Source organism: Nelusetta ayraudi, unplaced genomic scaffold, assembly GCF_046127955.1.
Source record: "Nelusetta ayraudi isolate G7.1 ecotype Tasmania unplaced genomic scaffold, CSIRO-AGI_Nayr_v1 ptg000042l, whole genome shotgun sequence".
NCBI lineage: Eukaryota > Metazoa > Chordata > Actinopteri > Tetraodontiformes > Monacanthidae > Nelusetta > Nelusetta ayraudi.
Genome location: NW_027466092.1, coordinates 15,889,884 through 15,911,593, shown reverse-complemented (window position 1 = coordinate 15,911,593; position 21,710 = coordinate 15,889,884). Strand labels below are relative to the sequence as shown.

At 45.1% G+C, this 21,710-nt stretch overlaps 1 protein-coding gene across 1 annotated transcript; it reads left to right on the top strand.

The window, feature by feature from the left end:
- Positions 1–272: 272 nt before the first annotated feature.
- Positions 273–21,457, top strand: wnt3 (wingless-type MMTV integration site family, member 3). Its single transcript, XM_076034873.1, has 4 exons — positions 273–775; positions 11,583–11,824; positions 14,752–15,017; positions 17,258–21,457. The coding sequence occupies exons 1-4, from the start codon at positions 696–698 to the stop codon at positions 17,735–17,737; spliced, it is 1,068 nt and encodes a 355-aa protein (XP_075890988.1). The 5' UTR covers positions 273–695; the 3' UTR covers positions 17,738–21,457.
- Positions 21,458–21,710: the final 253 nt, after the last annotated feature.

Below are 21,710 nucleotides of genomic sequence, written 5' to 3'. Positions count from 1 at the left end.
GGAAAGGAGGGAGGGAGGGAGGGAGGGAGGTTGCGTGATTGACAGATGGGAGCAAATTTTTTTTTCTTCTTTTTCGTAACCTAAGGCCATCTCCTGTGATTGGCTTGCCAGCTGACATCTCCAAAAAAAAAACCCACCTCCACCACCCCATCCCACCCCACCCCACCCCACTCACGCGCACCCACCCCCCTCTCCCCCACCCCCCCTTTAATATGGGGCCTGTGGATGAGGCATCCTCAGGGAGAAAAAAGTAGAGAGGGAGAGAAAAAGATATCTACCTTTGGGGAAGAACCTCAGAGAGAGGGAGGGAAGGAGAGGACGGGTAGGAGTGTGTGTGTGTGCGTGTGTGTGTGTGAGAGAGAGTGTGTGTGTGTTGTGAGTGTGTCTGTGTGTCAGAGACACTTATTCTCTTAACTACGAGGAGACAGACACACTTTTCCTGGCCCTACTCAGAGAACGAGGAGGGGGGGCCCGAAGCAGGAGGAATATTCTTTCTTTCAAATTTTGATTTTTTTTCAATATGATTCAAAACTTCCCCCCTCTTTCATCAAGCGAGTTACCCTGAAGCTTCCCTGGAAAACAAAAATCGCCTGCTGGAAGTTCTATGTATTGATCCGTTCAGCCTCTCGCTCTCTCTCTCTCTCTCTCCCTTACACACACACACACAGAGACTGTGCGGCTGAAGGCTTACCCTCATGGATTTGTATCTGATTGGATATTTGATGTGTGTGTGGTTGTCCGGCTCGCGGGTGCTCGGAGGCTATCCCATCTGGTGGTGAGTACCAATCCACACACACACACACACTTACACACACGCACACATGCACGTACACAGGAGTTTCACCATCAGGAGCCCAGAGAGGAAATCCTTTTTGGTCAAATGATCGTTTTGGAGAGGGCACGGTGGAAAAATGTCTCCGGCCCAGTCCAAAGAATCTTAACCTCAAAGAGTGGAGTAGTGGAAAAGGCTCGCCTTAATTTTCCCCCCCTCTACGCTCAGGTCCATCTGTCATATTGATGTGATGCAAAGAGGACGGACTTTCAGTTTCACAGCCGTAAAATTAGTGAAAACCCAGACTTGTGTTTGGAGTGGCTGAGCTGCCGTGTTGACATGAGTGGCCAGCAGCGGCAGCAGCAGTAGCAGTGTGTGACTTGTGAGTCTGTGTGTGTGTGTGAGAGAGAGAGTCCTGCTTCTTCCATCCGCTGCGTGTGTGTGAGGCTCAGGGACAACAACACATCGCCGGTGTAGCTCCTGACAACTCAACAAAGCATCAAAGAGAGCTCCGGTTTCGACCACATGATTGATTTCTCTCTTTCATATGTTTTTTTTCTTTTTTTTTTTGGAAACACAAGCGCATCATCGCTAGAAACACGAGAGAACAACGATCTCATCTCAACACGGCAGCATTGTTTAGTCGCTCTTGCCGGCGTTTTGCATTCGAGCTGCCGGCCGTGAGTTGGATATGAAATGTTTTGAGTTTTTTTTGGTGTTTTGAATAAAAGGCAGGCATATTTCAGGCAGATGTTTTGTAAAATTAAGCAAATAAAAGGTCCATTAACAGGCTGCCTCAGCATCAGCTGGAAAGAAATGACACTGTTTTGTTTTGGGGGAGAAAATAATCAGTTTCGCGCGTCACCCCCCAGCCCCCCTCCACGAGAGGATTTGTCAGGAGACAATATGTTATGTGCCGCAGGGCAGATTTTTTAAATATATATATTCTTTGTTAAATTGCCCTGCATCGCTCTCGGCACAGGCGGAGTGAAATCTAGAGGTTTATCTCATCAGAGATTAAGGCTACACGCAGCCGGCCTCGTGGCTCCCTGTCTCCCCTCTGTAACATAAGTCTTTTATTTGGGAGATATTTGCCCTGGCGGATGACAACGCTCTCTCTTGGCCGGCGACACCATCCCCTGTCAGAGCTACTGCGCTTTTAGTAGCCCGAGTAGCATGTGGTCATGGCAGAGCGCTGTCCAACCCTCCAGCATCTTCTGGTTTTGGTTACAGCGGGGGCGGCTGCCAAGTGCGCAGGCCACAGGGTCTTCTGCAGCGAGCAGGACGTCTTCACACTCGTCCTCCAGCGACAAAGGAGATTCTCTTGCAGCTGTTCTGTTCCAGGGGCTCGTGCGCGCCCACCCACGCACACACACACACATAGACAACATCGGTTTGGTATTTCTCAACAATGAGCACCATCTTTGTTGTTGGTGAACAAGTTCTGTAACGTGAGCACCGTGCTGGGTGGCTGTAGGGGCGACTGGGAAACGGGCGTCCGGTAGTCAGGAGGCATGACTCCGGGTGTCCGGCTTGTTCGCGAGGAGGCAGAACGAGGTGGCGAATTCAATAAAGAGGGCGTTTCAGTCAGGTTCATCTCAGCCTCTGTCCCAGGGGTGAGGGCTGCGCTGTGAATCACGCAGCAGAAGTGGGATAAGGGAGTTTTGACGGCTTTCACGCCCCGCAGCGTTCCCTTTTTTTGTTTTCAACAAGCCGGGCTGTTGAAAACAAAACATAAATAACAGCTTTGATCTGCACTAACTGATGAGGAAAGGTGAGGATGTGGTTGAAAGGAAGAAAAAAAAGAATGCTCGGCGGGCTCGAGATTCCGCCGATGGGGCCGCTTGCTTGCGTGCAAGACTGTTGGGGAAATGCTTTGGTTGAAAACAGACAGAAGATGTGGCACAAACACCTAAGAGAAACGTCAACCGCAACTGTTTCAAAGGCAAATATAATAGTCAAAGTATCGTCTTAATTATGAGACAGCTTGTCGACAAAAAATAGCTGCCGGTGTGGCTGTTGAAACGTCAGACAGGAGACACGAGTCTCAACCAGCTGGCCAGGTACGGAGTGTGTTGGTGCACTGACGACAGTCACTTTCAGCGGCAAATTACCCTGACTGAATTCAGGCCAACAGCAGCCATCAGCGGCGGCGCTAGCAGCTCTCGCTGGTGTGGGCGACGCTGCGCAGTGGCCACGGCAGACTTACATGCAATACCAGTAATTCTCCTAATCCCCTGTTAGCGCTGCCGCTGTTAAAACGGCACCAGAGTTCAACGCTTGCAGGATTTGGACGAGTAACTTTTAAGATGGGTGTTTCTCCGTGACGTGAAAGGTTGGAAAGAGTGGGGAAAAAAACAATATAATTTGTGCACAGCATTTTGGTCCAATTCCACATACAGCGTGCCATCAAAAACATGATTTTAAGGCAAAACCAAAGAATATAAAGTTGTAAGTCTGAAATCTGAAATAAAAAGGAGTTAATTATTTGGCTGAACTTATCAACATCATCAGTATTTAATTATACTCAGTGTCAAATTGTAACTATTAACTGCTACATGCACATGATAAATGTAATTTGATAACAAGGGAAGTTTGGAAGTTTGCCCTTGTATCAGATAAATAAAAAACATTTGTCAATATGTTTATTTTTAATTGGGATTTTCCCAACGCTTGATTGAAATTAGGAAACATGGATTAGCCACATCAGCTCATCCTTAGTACAAAACATTTCTTGACGGAAGCCTTACTTGTGGAGGTTTTGGGAAGCTGGTGTGTCATTGGTAAACCTGGCAGCAGATCTCACACAAAGGTTTCACCAGACTTCCCGCCATGTACGGAGACCATCCCAGTTCAACCTGAGCAGCTTAACATGGCCCAGAAAGTCCATCTCTGGGTCTCAGGAATGTCATTATCTGGCCACCACCCGCCCCCCCACCCAACTCAAATCTTCAATTCGGTCTTCAACCCCAGAACCCCTACCGTTGGCACAGGGATCACCTAAATGATTCTTACTGCGGGGGAAATCCTCCGTCCACTGCCTTGTGTGTGAAAAGATCAAGGATGTTTGGCCGTTATTATCCTGGATGGTGCCATTGAAAGGTGGAAGAATGTCATTCACAGCAAACTTTGGGGTTCTCATTATGAACGGCTGTGGACTGCTGCAGGGACAATATTGGGCTAAATCCCGAGAGAAATGTGTCCACAGAGAGCGTGAGAGGGCGACATCCACTGAGGGTCGGAACACTCTTCCAATGAAAAAGGGCACTCTGAGGAATCACTAATTCTGGATAGAGATTAAAGAATAAAAGAAAGATAATGATAAGTGACTTTCTGTCCAAGAAATATTTTTCAATGTGCGCAAAATATATTTCTCACTCTGTTTAAATGTAAAAGTGATCACAAATGAAATTGTGACGCGCACGAGACTTCAATGTGACACATAACTTTTCTGGCTTTTGGCCAGTGTCAGCACTTGACATGGTTAAGTTACAAAGTTTTCCACAGCAAACACAGGGCTGTGAAATGAATGAATCATGCATGCATGAACCAGCCTCACACTGATTCAAAAAATTCAAAAATTCAAAATTTTACAATGTGTTATAAATCAAATGTTTTTTTAGTTTTTTTTTAAGTGAGCTACAGATGGTAGGAGATGTGAAGCTTTGCACACAGGAAAAAATGTCTTTAAAATAACTTATAATAAAACATTTCTGGATTTCTGCTCAATATATTTTTCAGAAACACATTTCTGACCTTTTTTAGAATTAATTTGTGTGGACTAATCACTATTTCTTTCGAGGATGTAACCAATTTTGACAGCGTTTAAACACCGTGTAGCGACTTTAAATAATACAAAAACAAAAACAGGACAATGGATTTGACAACGTTCAGCAGACACATATTCCAGGCGTATGATTGGACATGACAATATATACATGTAAGCTCTTGCATCACATGCAAAATGCCCCAATGAGACTGGGATGTCTGACTGAGATGAACTTTGTAGCAAGAAAACATTGGTTTCTGATCATTTTGTGGTGATCTGAGACTTTAGAAGGCTAAACTGTATTATGTATGCCATTTATGTGTACTAACCTCTCTTGATGTGGTACAACATTGTGGTGATGCTCCAACTGTTTCATTTGATATCTGTGTGGCTTTTTTTTTTTTTTTTGTCAAATTAACGCATAAGCTTCCTGTATCGGAAAAGTGTTGTCTGCATGATGACTTGACCAATACTGAAGGAGTATCTTCAATATTGTACTGTTGTCCATAATGATGTCGGCCTTTAGTGCGACTTAAAAAGATTTAAATGAGGCTGAAACCCATGTGCTGGTCTCAGAGCCTGTGCTTCCACCGAGCAGACATGTGGGATGAGCCAGTCGGCGAGGTTAGAGGTTCAAAGGAGAGTGCTATTTCAAAGCAGCACAAGGCGAGTCCTAATCTTCAGGGACCATCAAAGGGCTAACAATGTGCTCTCCTGTAGGAAATGACAAAGTCTGACCCCCCTCACCATTAGCCGCACTAAAACACAGGCCAGGACGGTTCCTCAAAGGGAAAAGCAACAACGGCCAGGGGCAAAGGGATCATTAGGGCACACGTGTGGAGGTACGAGCTCACAACCTTTTAAAGTCGTCATTACCTGGCTGATCTCACCTGCAGAACTTGTTACTGATGTTAATTATAGCCAGGGAGTCGTTTGTCTGACTGGTGTAGTCACTGGGAGAGATGATCTGATCAAATGTGCTCAGTCTAACAGTCATGACTCCACCCGGTCATCAACTAGGTCGACCCAACACCACAGGTGCACAATGGAGAGGAAAAGAAAGTAAAGGGTACCATTCAATTGGTCATTCAATAGGTTACCAGGTATATTACTATATGTGATACAATTTATGAAACGTTGATTAATTATGAAACATAGGAACTGAAGATAGTCCCAATAGCATCAGTAATGCCAGTAAAGCTGGGTATGTCGTCCCTTTCAGTATTTGACGGTGCAGATGAACACCTTCTTGCCACATTCAAAACAGACCAATCAGATTCCTCCGCTAGCGGCAGAGTCAGTGAGGGTAGCTTGTTGGTGCGAGAGTCAACAATTGGCATTTGTTGTCATCCAAAAAATAACGGAGTTGAATATTTTTGAATGCATACTTTTGAATTTCAACGTTGGCACAGTGATTAGTGGCCTTACGGTAAGAAGAACCGGGGTTTGAATCCTGGGTGGGTCAGGTTGGCCCATAGTGGTGGTGCGCAGAATCCATGAGAAAAAGATTGTTCATCAAACCAGTTGTCACCTTGGCAGAAACAAAGTATGAACAAGGAAACAAGGAACAGCTAAATCTTTGACAGCACCTATACTTCATCATTCTGATCATGATGATCAAAGCAACTTCACTCTCATACATATTCAGTACTGAAGTACTGATTCCAGGTTGTTGCTCTTTGAATACAAGTAGGAAATATCACCTGTTACAGAAATACCTACAGAGTCGCATGTTTTACATTCCATTTATGCCCCCCCTCCCCACCCCTGCCGCCGCCCCCTACAACTCCCAGATGTTTCGTTTTTAGAATAACAAGTTTGCCACTGTTACGTTTGTTAGAATTAACAGTTTGCAGCAATTAGTTTGAATTTAAAAGTTGCACAACTTAATTCTAGACATATGCTGGAAGATTCCAGACAATCCCTTGAAAGTTTTGCTTTGCATGACTGCTCACTAACCGAGCAGCAGCGCCAACAAGGTGGCCCTAATGAGCTGTGTCGCATCGCTCCGGGCCGAGCAGAGTCTGGATGAAGACAGCAGCTTTGACTCCTCTGCGTCCACTGACAGACAGACAGAGAGACAGAAAGACAGACAGACACCATATGCATCCATCGGTGCCTTCTATTCTCTGGTGCACCCATCCACTTCCTGTCAGACAGGTTCACAAGTTTACATGCTGTTCAGCTTCCCTCTGTATGTGACTGCAGGGCCTCCTTGTCCCACCACTGCACTCCCTGCACCAGTCAGCAGAGAGATGGGAGGAAGGAGGAGGAGGAGGCGGAAAGAGAGAGAGAGCAGGCTGGAACATTTTTCAGGGGTCCCGTCATTTATTATCTGATCAGCCAGGAGCTGTTGAACTACAAATCAAAAGTGTGCCAGAGAGAAAACAACAAAACACAGACGCAAGCTGCGCATTCCAGCCTCCACCAGGAAAAGTCCCATCCTCGGGCAGAGCCGGCAACTGTTCTTGGCCCACTTATTCTCTTTTGTATTGTTATTTCACCGTGGGCTCTGCTCGTGGGATTCATAAAAAATTCTGACATGACTTTTCAACGCATTGTCCCTCACGGCTCAGAGCGGGCCTCATTTAGCATCGCCGCGTCCTCCCGGCGAATCTGACAAGCCGAGTCGCAGCGTCGACATGAAGGTGTTGTTGGTGGCAGGGCGGATCAGAGGAGGATGGGGGCTTAATGCAAACCGTTTCTCCGCAGTCTGACGCCACAGATGACGCTTTCAGGAGAGTGGTTTTCTTTAGTAGAACACACCAAGCGGGACTCAGCACTTCAGGCGCAAACCCAAACACAGACAAGCAATAATTTCTGTTTATCAAAATAAGTTAACTTGTTCAGACACGGGCAAAAACGACTGGCAGTCGTTGTCGACACAACAGGGTTTCATCAAATCAAGCTTTGCAAAATGCTCCTTTACTTCAAACTGATGTTTGATACACTTGGCTACAGTTATCAAATGTAATAAAGGTGAGACAGAAGAAGTTGAACAAACGTTTCGCTCTCTGAAGAGAACATGTTCAAAAGTGAGAGGGCCGTGATATGTTCTATTTCTGAAAAACTCTAATTATGCCCTGTGCACAAATGAGGCGTAGCTGAATATATGATCAGCCCCCTGTTGACCTCAAACCAGCCTTCTGGAGAGAGTCCCAGCTCATGCTGAAGAAGTAAACGGAAAATTATATTATCAAGTGTCAGCACTTTAAAGAATCTCCTGCAACAAGGGCTCAACCCAATTAGCGTTATTGCAATGGTTGCACAGAGCGGGTAATGCGATTGAAGGCACCAAACCTTCCTGCCATCGTCGTAGTGACAACCTGGCTGCAAGTAGGCATTGTACATGTAGCAACACAACCCAATTGGTTTTGTCTCCCAACATGCATGCACGCAGGCTTCCACGCGTCTTTAAACAGCGCCTTAGGAAGAGTAAATGGCGCGATGGATTGCAGCAGGCTTTTTAATCCCGCTCCTTGGCTCCATGATTGACTCTCATACTTTAGCTGCCACTCCAACATTCCAATTTGTTCTAAACAGGAAATTACTGGAAACCTCAGTCAATCAAAATTAGGACAAAAAAATCAGGCCCAGTGGTGAAACGGTATATTCCAAAATATGTAACGAGCAATACATGGGTGGTGGTAAAGTAACACAGTGAGTTGCCACTGGAAGGTTTGATTTCTTTGGCTAAAGAGGCCAAAACTGTAAAAAAAAAAAAAAAAAAAAAAAAGTGTGCGTTGATGCAAGTGATGTTGGCAATCGCACCATGGCCTCAGTATAACTGGGTTCTAATCTCAGAAAACATACTTACGTTGGTTCTGGTCATGAACTTCAGACTCTACTAGTCGGCCACTGGGCTTGAAGCACTGAGGTCAAAAGCCATGTTTGCTCAACAGCTTCAAAGGGTCACCTGGGACTCGACATGCCTCTGGACATGAGGGTCCTTGTCACAGAAAAGAAAGCTCAACTGCGCACAGACCTGAGCTACAAACTGCCCCCTCTAATGTAGACCCCCCAACATAGCAGCTGCAACATTTTTTGTTTTCTGACAGTATCACAACTGTCCCCCCAAGACTGGCACCAGGGTGACCGCTGACTTATAGTCTATTAGAGTGGGTGTGACTGAACCTTTGTTGACTAAGCCTTGATTGCATAAATCTTGTCTCTTAAGCGTGTTGTGGGGTAGACTCCTCTTTACGGCCCCTTTTGTCATCCCTGTGGTTTCCAGCGGCCAATCATACTTTCACATCAGCCGAGTTTAGATACTGAGAAAACTCCGAGCCGAGCTGTAACCCCCCTCAGGCCAGCAGAGGCCCTCACGCAGACCTGCCTGGGCACGCACCGGCCGAGACCTGTTGCTCAGCTGCTCATTCTCATTGCCTGCAGCAGATTCCCCCGGCGGAGTGCGTCTACTGCTCTCCCGATTCGGTTGAGACATGTCGCTTGTGGCTTCCCAGAAGCGAGGCAGCATGGCGCACATGTGGTCCGCCATGCGTGAGTCTGTATGTGTGTCTGTTTGCACGATAAGTCTTCTTAGTCCTTCGGGGGTTTTGAGATGCAGGGGGGAGGTTAAGACTCTCATTAGCACTTTGCCAAAGAAAAAAAGATATCCCTTTTATCTGAGCTGAACATGAGCAACAAGTGAGGAACTTTCAGTGTGAAAAGAGCTCAGTAGGCGGCTGAAGCTCAGGCCTGTAGTACAAATAAGCTACGACCACCAAGACCCATTCAGTTAAATGCAAGATTCAATTAATAATACAGAATTCATTATAAAAGCTAGGACATCAGGTGAGTGCACAGACAATTCATTAATGTTGCAAAAAAAACTTTTTTTTGCTGAACCAGTTCGGTTAATGGTTTAAAGCCATCTGGCGGCACTGGGTTCATATCAAAGTTCCATGAAAGGCATCGTCTGTCCATCCCATGCCATGGAGATTAATGGGCAGTAACCGAGCGAGCAGACAGTGTAATTAAGGTCCTTAGTCACTCACTCACCAGACAGCATTAAGTCAGCAACACTCAAACTCAGTGATGTAGGTGGGAGTGGGACTGGCAGATGAGCTAATGTGGCTTCCTTTGCCCGGGTACCCACCCAAGAATGGTACGTGAATAGAGACTGATGGGAAGTAGGAAATTACTAACTCTGCCTCAGTACACCAAAATCAGCAAAACACCATCTAAAGCTGAAGTACTTGTAATGAATAGCACTGTTGTTGCAGTTTCAAAGTCGGCTTTGAAACTCACTAAGACATTTGGTCAGTGTATTATCCTCACGAGCGGCACCACTGAAACTTTGCCACAACAGTGACACAACCATTTGTCGAGCACCGCGGGATACTCAGAGGCCCCTGTACCAACACTTACCTGAGATGAAAAACAGCATCAGGGTAGTGTGTGTGTGTGTGGGTAGGTGGGGGTATCAGGGTCACATGAGCTGTGAACCAATCCAAAGTTGTTTTTCTCTTTCCATATGACTTCAATGGCTTGGCTTTTATATTGGGGTGGGGCAGTGTGCCGCACTCATCTGTCAGGAGTCACTGGTGATTATGATTGGGTTGCAGCCTGCAGGGCTCCTGAAGTCATCCAGAGCGGTGCTCTGATCTCAACAATGACAATTGTGCTCCACCCCCCCCCCACCCAAACCCCCTCAACTGTTCTCATGGCCTCTAGCACCACGTTGTCCGCCCAGTGTCTGTTCTTCGCTGCTACCGCGTCGCTACACCTTCACATTCCCCAAGCCAAACACCCTCCACCAGATCACACACACCTTCTGTAAGTCTTCCAGTGACGTGTGTACATGTTTCTTCTGGTGCTGTACACAATTAGCAAGAAAAGTGGCGACCTTTAGTCAATGCGTGACCCTCTGGGTGAAATCGCTTGAGCTTGTTATACAAACAGCATGTTTAAACAGGGCCGCAAAAAAACAGGTTTTCATTCTTCTTCTCCTGTCTCTCTTTATAAAGAAGGCAATTAAAATTAATAGCCCAAATGAAACTATAATGGTTTTTGGCATCACAAGTTGATCTAAGCTGTCTCACCGTGGTGATTAATTCCTGCTGAGGCACATCTGCACGCGCCTCCTTGTGAGGCATACTTCTTCAGATATGCATTCATCATCAGCAGAACTCAGCTGCATGACAACTAAACCCCCGAAAAAAAAGAGCTACAGAGGAAAAACCACAAATGGATGATGGAAGTGTGGAGGCAGGTGTTTTTGTATATTTCTAAGGGGACTTTTCCCAAACCAAACTGACAAGTTCATCTGTTTGATCAGTAAGTCTGTGTGTACACTAACAAATGGACCCAGTTTTAGAACTCTATGTTAAGAGCTTCATCTCTGCCATGAAGTGGGGCAACAGGAGCTCTTGGTAAAAGTAGCAATGGGGTATGAATGGATTTTACAGAGGGGAATTAATCTAGTTAACATTACAGCCACCAGCTCTTTTAAAGCTGCTTTTATTATGGGGTAAAACTCAGGAGAGAGAGCAAGACAGAGCACAGAGCCTTTGTGCCACACCCTAGGACCAGATACAACTCCTGTCACCAGGTACTGAGTGGAAATGAACCACACACCTTGGGAAAACATACAAATTATTTTATTTCAGTTCTTAAATTCCCATAGCATGGGTTTTCTGTGATATCTGGACCATCTTGCTCATACCGATTGGATGCAATTACGGGACAGGAACTGAAACAACACACCGTCGACACTGTACCAGTTTAGATCTGACACTGGCAAAGTACTTTTGCATTGCCTAAATACGAGTAATATTGCAAGACTTTCAATTGTAAAAACATTTACAAAATGTTGGCTAAATACAACAATTTTGTTTACTTTGTTCTAAATTTGAGGAACTGAATTTGAATGGATATTAGTGTTATTACTATAACTAAACAGGCAAATTGGATTTTTATTTATTTATTATTATTATCATTTTTTTTTTAAATAATTCTGGTCTAATCTTTAAGACTGCATCTGTGGGTGACATTGGCTGGCCAATCTCATCTAATGATCCTCTCCATGTCTATGTCCAGGTCCCTGGCCCTGGGGCAGCAGTACTCATCTCTGGGCTCCCAACCCATTCTGTGTGGCTCTATACCTGGCCTGGTGCCTAAGCAGCTGCGATTCTGTCGCAACTACATAGAGATCATGCCCAGCATTGCTGAGGGTGTCAAGCTGGGGATCCAGGAATGCCAACACCAGTTTAGGGGGCGCCGATGGAACTGCACTACCATCAAGGACAACCTAGCAATCTTTGGGCCTGTCTTGGATAAAGGTAATTATTTTATTCATTCCTATATGTGTCGACGCTTTGGTGAACTGATGCAGGCTCACTGCATGCAATAAAAACTGATCTCTGCCAAACAGCACTCAACTTTGTAAAATAGGTTGCATCACTGTTTTCATGCTGTTAAAATGGCATTTCCAAGCTTACACCCTCAGGCCTGTTCTTCGGGCTTTTGCTGACAAATAACGAAAGTCTCTGTTCTAATAAAATTAGCGGGATGTCACCATGTTTTTGGACGCGGGACGTCGCGGAATCGATCGGCATTGAGTCCCGTCTCCACACACCAAACCCGGCGGGGTGTCACCCCCGCCGGCAAGCTGCACCCCCTGCGCTTTCACCGCTGCGTGTCTGCTGACGTCATCGTGTAGAGGAAGTGCTACAGAATTCCAGAGTCCGGCGGTGGCCAGTGTTCTTAGTTGTTGGCCACTTTTGGCTGTAGTGGAACGATGACGTCGTTCACGCCAGACGGATTGTCTGGTCCAATTATCGAGCGCTGATGGAACGTGATCAAACATTTTTGCATCAGTACGTGATGTACGCCGCAACTGGCGTGATATTATGATTTAGCGCACATTACGCTCAACGTCATCCCGTGCAGCAGGTGAAAAAGGTGGTGATGTCCAGGGTGTCCCAATTCCATTGCAAGCCGATCGGTGCGGAGCCGATCGGAGCCGATTATTACCCGGGTCGCTTGCCGGGTTGTTCGACCCGTTTTGTCACAGAACAGCGCGGCTCGGTGAGCCGATTCCACTGCCACCAAATGCCGATTAGTAGCGGGACATCACCACGTTTTTTGGCCAGTGGAATTGGGGCTATAAAGTGTCAGTGCTGCAAATTCATCATCATCACTGAATATGAAGAGACACACCACAGATGGTGGTATATATAGTGCACAGACACTTTCAAATGTCTCTGCACTATATATACCTTTCAACCACTGAATCCCGACAATGGGGGACAACATCTCAGATGTATCACGCGGATGCTTGGCTGCCCGTCATAACAACAGTGATAATTGGCTGCATCTTGCCCATGACGCTCCTGATAGGAAATGAATTTGCCTGAAATGTCAGAGGGGAATAAATCTGGTCAGATATGGGCAGTTGAGCAATTCCAGCCCCTCTGTTAAATAAAAGGAAGAGGGAGGCCAAATGAGATTACAGGCAATAGAAAAGGGTCAGGGGGCTCCGCTCAACCCCTGCTGTGCATGAAGACCAAGTGCGCGCTTCACACAGTCCAGCTCCCACAGACGCCCCATTCACACGCCCTTTTGACTCTGTCATGAAAACATGCTGAAAGGAGATCTCTCCCAACCTTAGCCCAAGTGTGCACTCAGAGGGATACGATGAAGCATAAGGAAGGGAAGGAAAGAAAGGGAAACGCGCCCAAGATTGGATGGGATGAATGGAAAAGTTAGAGAAGGAGAAGGCACCAACCACCAACCGCAGCCGCTGCAAGCTGCATGCTGGCCAGGGTGGTGGAAGTCTAGAAGGAAGGGGATGGGGGCGGGGGCATGAAGGGTGACCAGAGAGAGGGACAGCGGGAGGGAGTAAAGGAGTTTTGGGAATGCCAACACTGGGCATAGCAGGACTGTGGGGGTGCGAGTTGCTGGGCCCTTTGTGCGGATAATACAGTGTGACACAAGGGAAACAAAGGCGGATTGATGGGCCCAGTAGGTAGCAGGAGCATCAGCCAGAGCTCCAAGGGCCTTGGGCTCATAGGCCCCTGTCGTAGTGGGCCAAGCTAAACTTGCCAGGGTGATCGGGATGAAGAAAACCTGACGACTGCATGTCATCCAATCATTGCAAAAAATATTCAGTGCAATGAACCAAATCGGCCTCCTTTGGCTTTGAATAAATGGTTAAAATTGTATTTTATAGTCAAAGCAGAACAAAACTATACTTGGTTCCAATTGATAAGTTCCTTGTGAACACTCTGCTCTGCATCCTGCAATTTGTTTGCGCTGAGATACTCAACGTGAGTCTGAAAGTATCAGAATGCATTTCAACATAGCATTGCCAAAATTACACCTTGCATAAAACCCCAATATTTTCGTTCATTCCCGTCTGATGCATGCAGAGGAGGAACGCTTTGGCGGCCTCCAGCCAAACGTCAGTAAACCTTGACTTTTGCTTGTAAACTGGTTTGTTTGGGTCCTGAAAGCCGTCTTTGGCAGTGGAGTAGCTGAGGAATTCCTGGCTTTAGCAGCCACTGTGGTCTGCAAAGTACAGGTTTCATTCCCGGGTCGTGTTCATACAAATTTCTAAACTCAGATCACGCAATTGGCGTATCATAACCCAAGGCCTCTTGATGCTCTGGAAAAAGTCAAGGAGTGTGGGAGGCGCCTGTCCATGGACGTATTCATCTCTAGCTACAGTGTCATGGGTGAGCCACGGTAAGTGTGCTGTGATTGTGAAACAATGGTGTCTGGTTACATAATAAGCTGTTGCCTTCAAAGGAGGGGTAACTCCATCCCTCAGTGTAAAAAAGACTCAGGTTGACACACTGCTCGGTTTCACCAGAGGGCCTTGGGCTCCAAGCAAGAAAGGATGGGCGGGGAGGAGGGGTGACAACATTCCTGAAACACTATCCAGATGCAAAGCAGCACACCTCAGTGATGACAGGAGGTCAGAGGAACCCGCTGAGTGCTAGGCCTGCCTGACACAACGACAAAGGCCTGTCGTCACTGAGGGGACTGAAAGTTCCAAGTGCTTCAACAGTGATGCTGAATCTGTGACTCTTGCTGACTTTCACTTCTATGTTGTTGTTTTTCCCCCCACTGCTGACCTGAGACAAAACTGTGTCATTGCCCGTACACTACATGTCTGTTAATGATGGCAACTGTAAATGTCAGAATGTCAACGTTTGACATGTGTCTCTCTTTCTCCTGCTCTCTTTCCATCTTCCTTCCTCAGCGACCCGGGAGTCAGCGTTCGTCCATGCCATTGCTTCGGCAGGTGTGGCATTCGCAGTGACGCGTTCCTGTGCCGAGGGCACATCCACCATGTGTGGTTGCGACTCGCACCACAAAGGGCCTCCGGGGGAGGGCTGGAAGTGGGGCGGCTGCAGTGAGGACGCTGAGTTTGGAGTCCTGGTCTCCAGGGAGTTTGCAGACGCCAGAGAGAATCGTCCAGATGCTCGCTCTGCAATGAACCGACACAACAATGAGGCAGGACGCACGGTAAGTCTTCAGGCATGGATTGAGTAGGGTGGGCATCTCACCGTTACAGTGACACCTTCAATACCAAAATCATTTGGCACTGAAACAGACTTTGGTGCTCTGGGAAGGTTTCCCACAGGATCATTGGAAGCTGGATGTAGGGATTTGCTCCCATTCAGACACAGGAGCATTAGTGAGGGTCACCGCTGATGTTGTGCCGCGGACAAGGCTTGGCTGGCAGTCGATGTCCCAGTTCATCCCAAATGTGTTGGATGGGTCTGAGGTCAGGGCTTTAAGCAAGCCAGTCAGGTTCCTCCGCACCAAAGTGGGAAAAGCATTCCTTTATAAGGCTTGCTTTGTAAATTGCAGAAAGAGTTTCATTTGTATCCTGCTCCTCCACTTCAAGGAGCGCTACCAGGGGGGCCCAATGCATCGGTCTCCATGCATAGCAGATAGAATAGCTTTGTGAGAAAATGATCTCTCCACCTAAGCTGTGGTGGTGATTATTTGGCTGCTTGTCCCAGTTATCTTAGAGCAAATGCAGCTTCTACCCTGAACAACATGCCAGTTTGTAGCGGGGATAACATGGAGAAACAACCACTCAATCTTACCCCTAGTCACAATTTAGAGTTTAAAATAAACCTAATGTGGATGTCTTTGGATTGTGGGGAGGAAGCTTTAGTGCCCAGAGAGAACAGACACACAGGTGCAGGGAGAACATGCAAACTCCACTCTGAAAGGCTCCAGGTTGGGATACAACTTGCGACCTTGCTTTGCAGCAATAGTACTAACCATTGCATCAAGATGAAAACACACACACACACACACACACACACACACACACACACACACACACACAAAAAAAAATCCAGATTTGACTCGAATGATTTAAAATCTATTGAACTATTAAATTAACAAAAGAGGAAAACCCTAATTGAAGGTTCTGTTCCTGTTTGAAAATATCAATTGTTCGGGTGGATTAATTATTGGCTTGTCCCCACATTTCTGAGTTTCAACTTGAAAACGAGTACTTGACTTTTAATGACTGGTAAATTACCAGTGCAAGAAATATTCTCCCTTTCACATCTTATTCCACTCCTCCGCATACACATACATTACCTTTTCTGCCTTGCATCCAACTGAAAAATTCCCTCCCAGACAAATAACCCAGGTGAGCTGAGGGGGAAAAGAAGGATATCAGCTCTGACTTTAAATATCAGCAGTTGCTGTCACTGCTCGGATAAAACATGCTCCTCAGCAGCTTGCTGAGGGGTGAATGGAGAGACCACACGGCAACAAGCAGCCCTTTGATGTGAGCGCACGGGAAACCACAGGAGCTAACCAAACAGCTGCACTGGCAGGGGCTTCTTCTGCTCTCCACCTGGCCCTCTCACGCTCCGCAATTCAGCCCTGAGGGCTTCAGGGACTTGATGGTAGCATGACAAGCTCCACAGTGAGATGTCATCAATCCATCCACCCTGATTCTCCCGGCACCCAGAAGATGCCTCAGCCACCTGCCTTTGATTCCAGCTGGTGATGTTTCACCGCCTTAATAGAAATATATAAATCTAATCTCCAGCAGTTAAATTAAAAATATATATATACTAATTATAGTACAAAGGCAAAACATACAACTTGTCTGATCACTCACACAGAGTCTGTATTGTTAAACATTTAAAATTGTCCTTTCTTTACTGCCATCAAAATGATTGAGTTGTCAAGTAATAACTGGCACAGGTTGAAGTTGATTCCACTTTCAGATCATACTTCTGTACGAAAGTGTCACTACTTTAAATCCCTTTAAAACTTAGCTGGAATAAAGCTGGAGCTCCAGGTGTTGGTGACTGAGTACAGCGGCAGAACAAGGAGGGAGGGAAATTGTAAATTCTCTTGAAGTTGAAAAGGAAACTTCTCTAGGATTAGAAGAGATAACACAGGTTGCAACGAGCTTGTTAAGTTCCTGCTGATGTTGCTGTTAGAATCTATTGGGATAAACGAAGGAGAGACATTTCAGAGCCTGAGGGCAGCGAAGTTTGGCACTTGAAAGAGTACTTTTTTGGGGGGGATTATTGCTTCAAATCATCAGGCACAAATTCCAAAGAATTTTCGATTCTTCAAAGTTGGTCAGAAAGCTGTTGCTTATTTTGGATGTCAAAGCACTAAGAACATTAGTACTGTTTCAATTTCAATGGGTATGAGCCTTTCAAAACTTGCACAAGTTGTTCATGTCCTGGTGACTGGTGTCTTTTGTTGCTCCTCAGACCATTCTCGATCACATGCACTTGCGCTGCAAGTGCCACGGCCTGTCAGGAAGCTGCGAGGTGAAGACATGCTGGTGGGCACAGCCCGACTTCCGCATGCTGGGCGACTACCTGAAGGACAAGTATGACAGCGCCTCGGAGATGGTGGTGGAGAAGCACCGTGAGTCCCGAGGCTGGGTGGAGACGCTGCGGGTCAAGTACAACTTCTTCAAGCATCCCACCGAACGCGACCTCGTCTACTACGAAGGCTCGCCCAACTTCTGTGAGCCCAACCAGGAGACCGGCTCCTTTGGGACACGCGATCGGGTCTGCAACGTGTCGTCGCATGGCATCGAGGGCTGTGACCTGCTGTGCTGCGGCCGAGGCCACAACACCCGGACTGAGAAGCGCAAAGAGAAGTGCCATTGCATTTTCCACTGGTGCTGCTACGTCAGCTGCCAAGAGTGCGTGCGCGTCTACGATGTCCACACGTGCAAATGAGCTTGGCAAGGCTTCCCACACCAACAGACTGCTGGACTACTAGTGCTGCCCATCCAACCACTTCGACTCCCCTCCACACCCTGCATGAATCCCTTTCCTCCCCAGATAGATGTGCACACGACCCACCCTGTACAAGCCCCGGCCCTCCTCCTCTAACTATTGGCACAACGTATCCAGCCCAGAAAAAGAGTGGATATCTACTTTTTTTTTCATAAAAGTCTCCTTCCCCAAAAAAGTTCCTCCACCCCAGTACATCTGACCAGACTGTGATCTGTGCTGACCTGAGATCTCCTCTTTATTTATTTTCCCCTTCCATGCCTACATAAACAACATGGCATGTACAGTCACACTTTGTAACTATGAGATTAATGCATTAAAAAAAAGGACTTTCAGGCTCTCTGTGCTTGTATCTTCTAACTAACACCTCACTGTGGTCACTGAACGCGGTTTATCTTTTGCTTCTTTTTGTTGCATTTCTGAACTAAAACGACTTTGATGGCATCATTTGCCTGTACCTTAATTTTTATTACTACTGAAGCTGAACTTAGCAGGCGGGTGTCTGCTGTGTACTACTGAGTGGACAAACTTCTCAGAGCTGCTTCTCCCTGCAGGCAGTGAAGGCTGGGGGGGAAAAAAACATGTACAGTACACACATGTACGTATGTACACATACATAAATACATAATACATGTACATATATATATATATGTATATATATATGTGTGTGTGTGTGTGTGTATACACGTGTGTGTGTGTGCGTGTGTGTATGCTACATCCTTGTCTATATAAACTAGCGTTTCTGAAAAATCAATGTTGAACTGAGACTGAAGGTATGTACAAGTTTCAAATAAGGGTTATCCCTAAAGGGATTGACAAAGATCTATCTAATCTCAACTCATTAAATCTATTTTAATATAATTTAATCACAGAGGTAAGGACAAAGTCAATAATTTGCTGAGTGTAGCTTAAGCCCTGCCTGCGAAAGAGTTAACTCAATGATGGGAATGCAGTCCAATAGTTGCTTTATTTCCCTTCTTTCCATGCCTGACAGTGAAGTGAACACACCATTGAAATATAGTTGGTTTTAGATAGTCAGTCCTTAGAAATTTTGGTCATGACTCTGTGATGTTAAAGTGGACAGAGGAATGGTGATGAAAGTGTTCTGGGTTGTAAAGGAGAGGAATAGTCTTGATGACACTTTTTGTTATTTTCATACTGCCACTGTATCACCATAAAGTCATTTGTGTCTGGAAAGACCCGAAAGACAAGGTCCACAATCATTTAGCTCTTCATTTTGAGTACAAGTCAAGCAGAGGCGTTGATGATGCACTTTGCACTTTAATGAATTTGATTTTATCTCATTTTGAGATTGCAAAGTCTTTTGTACGCCTTGTTTCAATTGACTTCTAGGCATTGCATCCAGCCTCACATTTTAGCTGACAGTTTGCAAAGTTTGCACATTGATCCCAGTATGATATGCTGGCTGATGGATTCTTTAATGGTACAGTTGTAGCGTCTGGCAAAGCAAGTATGCAGGTCACAACATCATTACATTTGCTGATGATTAAGTCAGTGCATCCTTGCTTCTGTAATGGCAACCCTGGTTTATGTCCATTGTTCTTAAAGTGTTCACTGATCGGTCTAAAGTCTCCCCCTAAGACGTTAACATATTGAAGACCAAAGAAATGGCAGTGGATTTCAGGTCACTGACAACAAATTGACATTTGAGCGTCTTGTAAGTGTTGTGGGCAAAAAAGCCCAAACATTTGCCAATGTTTGTTCATTTGATGTAAGAATATTAGAATCTTGTTTCCCAGAATCTGTCCTGACCTTCGCAATCACTGACACAACGGTACAGTCTCCTTAATCAACAAACTAGAAGGTGTGTTGCAAGATAGCAGGCCCCTTCCAGATGATCAATTCTCGCTGAACCCAGCCGTCCCCTGGTGAAGGAGCTTAAGCTGCATCTATCTGGCCGCAGAGTTAGACTGCCAACAGATTTAAAAGTTTTGCTCACTTCTGCCATTGGTGTTTTAAATGAACAACCAACTGCGATTTGAGGTGTGATGTCTGCAAATCATTGTAAATTTTGTAATTTTCTTTTGTGTTTGTTGTTATTTATTTTTGTGCTTGTTGCTGGCTGTACTACAAATTGGAATTTGGGATAATAAAGATGCAGTTAACCTTAACTTTAACTAACAAGCCTAACCATCTATATGTAATGCACTATTCTGTTAAACATTCACTGTCTTTAATGCCAGCTAATCATTGGTCAGTGCAAGCTAGCAACTCTTTGTAATCAACCAGTAAATTCTTCTTCACAAGGCCTGAGGCAACCAAGTCGCATATATTGTGTTGTAAACAACTGCATAAAACTATGATTTGTGGCTGTCTCTTTGGAAAATACCATGGAGTTTTTGCATGTTTGATATTGAGTCTGACCCTCCATGGGAAGCTGTTATCGTTGGGAGATGTTTTTATACCTTTCACTTGCATCTGTCAGGTCCATCTTTTGTCAGAAGCAAATCACTTGTATCACTGATTTAAAAAAGTGGGACATGTGACAACATGGAAATCAGTGGTAGTGGCACACTTGTTTAATTCTTGGAGACATAATTCTAAGAAGCTAGGGGTATCATCTATTCCATTTCTTTTTTTGTTTTGTTTTGTTTTGTTGTTGTTGTTGTTTTACTTTATCTTGGTGCCATTTATTTGTTGACAGTTTCTTTTGCTGCTAATTACCAACTAGATGTGCCGTACAACATTAGGAACTTTCTATCTAATTTCTGGGAGAAAATGTCACAACCAAGAACTGGCATATGTATTGCTGAGAAGGATCCTAGTTAGCATAGTCAGCCTTGCAGACTGCTCCAAACAAGGCTTGCATTGTGACTCTGAAGTCATTATTCCTGCTATTAAATACATTTTTTTGTACTTTGCGCCCCAAAAATGACTTCCCATGGAGTTGCGTTATGTTAGAAGACCGATATCTCTGCAGCCTCAATCTCCCACACTGAGCAGAACTAAAAGCACAGTAACTTGTCTTCATACGCTACCATTTTACTTGAGTCAGATAAAACATCTTTTTTTTAAGTATCAAAAAATGCCAAAACCCAACAGTAATTATAACCTTTCTTGAGGAGGTCAAATGTGGTGGAGAATTTCGGTAATATGAATATTAAAAACAACCTCAAGTCACACCATAAGGAAAGTTTGTATAATCTCATAATAAGAAAGGTACTTTCCCAAAAGTACACACTGATAAATCTTATCCTACAATCGCAACAAAGCATGTGCACGTTCTATAAATGAGGAACCAACTGAGTGAGCATTGGCTTGGTGAATATAGGAATGCAGGTTCAAATCAGATGGAGAGAAAAAAAAATGTTCCAATGTTCTGACTGTCACACTCGTTTCCTGTTCATTATACTTAGCAAAAACAGTACAAGTTACGCAGTAGTGTGTAGACGTTGCCTCTCAGTGACATAGTTTAGCATGTGTGTCTACTCCAGCCCTTCCCCCATCCTCCCTACCTGGACTTACCTGTCTATGTTCAGTCCCTCACCCAACACTTCTCCCGCTATATCCAAAGTTTTGTACAAATGTTTTAAAGTGAATAATTCCCTCTTTATTTTATAATCGTAAATGTTATGTTTTTATAAATATTATTTATTATACTATGTATATATCTGTATGACTGAAGTAAGATTATATATTTGAAGAACAAAACTGTTGTGTTGGGTCTTTTTTTCCTAAATCACCAGATGCACATACACATCTAAAGGGTTCTCACCCACTTCAGAGGTCCCCACTTCATGACATTATAGTCAGGTCAAAAAGAGCTCATTTATAATGAAAGACAAAACTCAATTGTTTTCATGACATGAGGTTTAAGGACATTTTTTAGTTATGTTTTTTCTTTTTCTTTTTAATTCCTCAACATAAAACCTGCAGACATCCAGTTACCAACAAG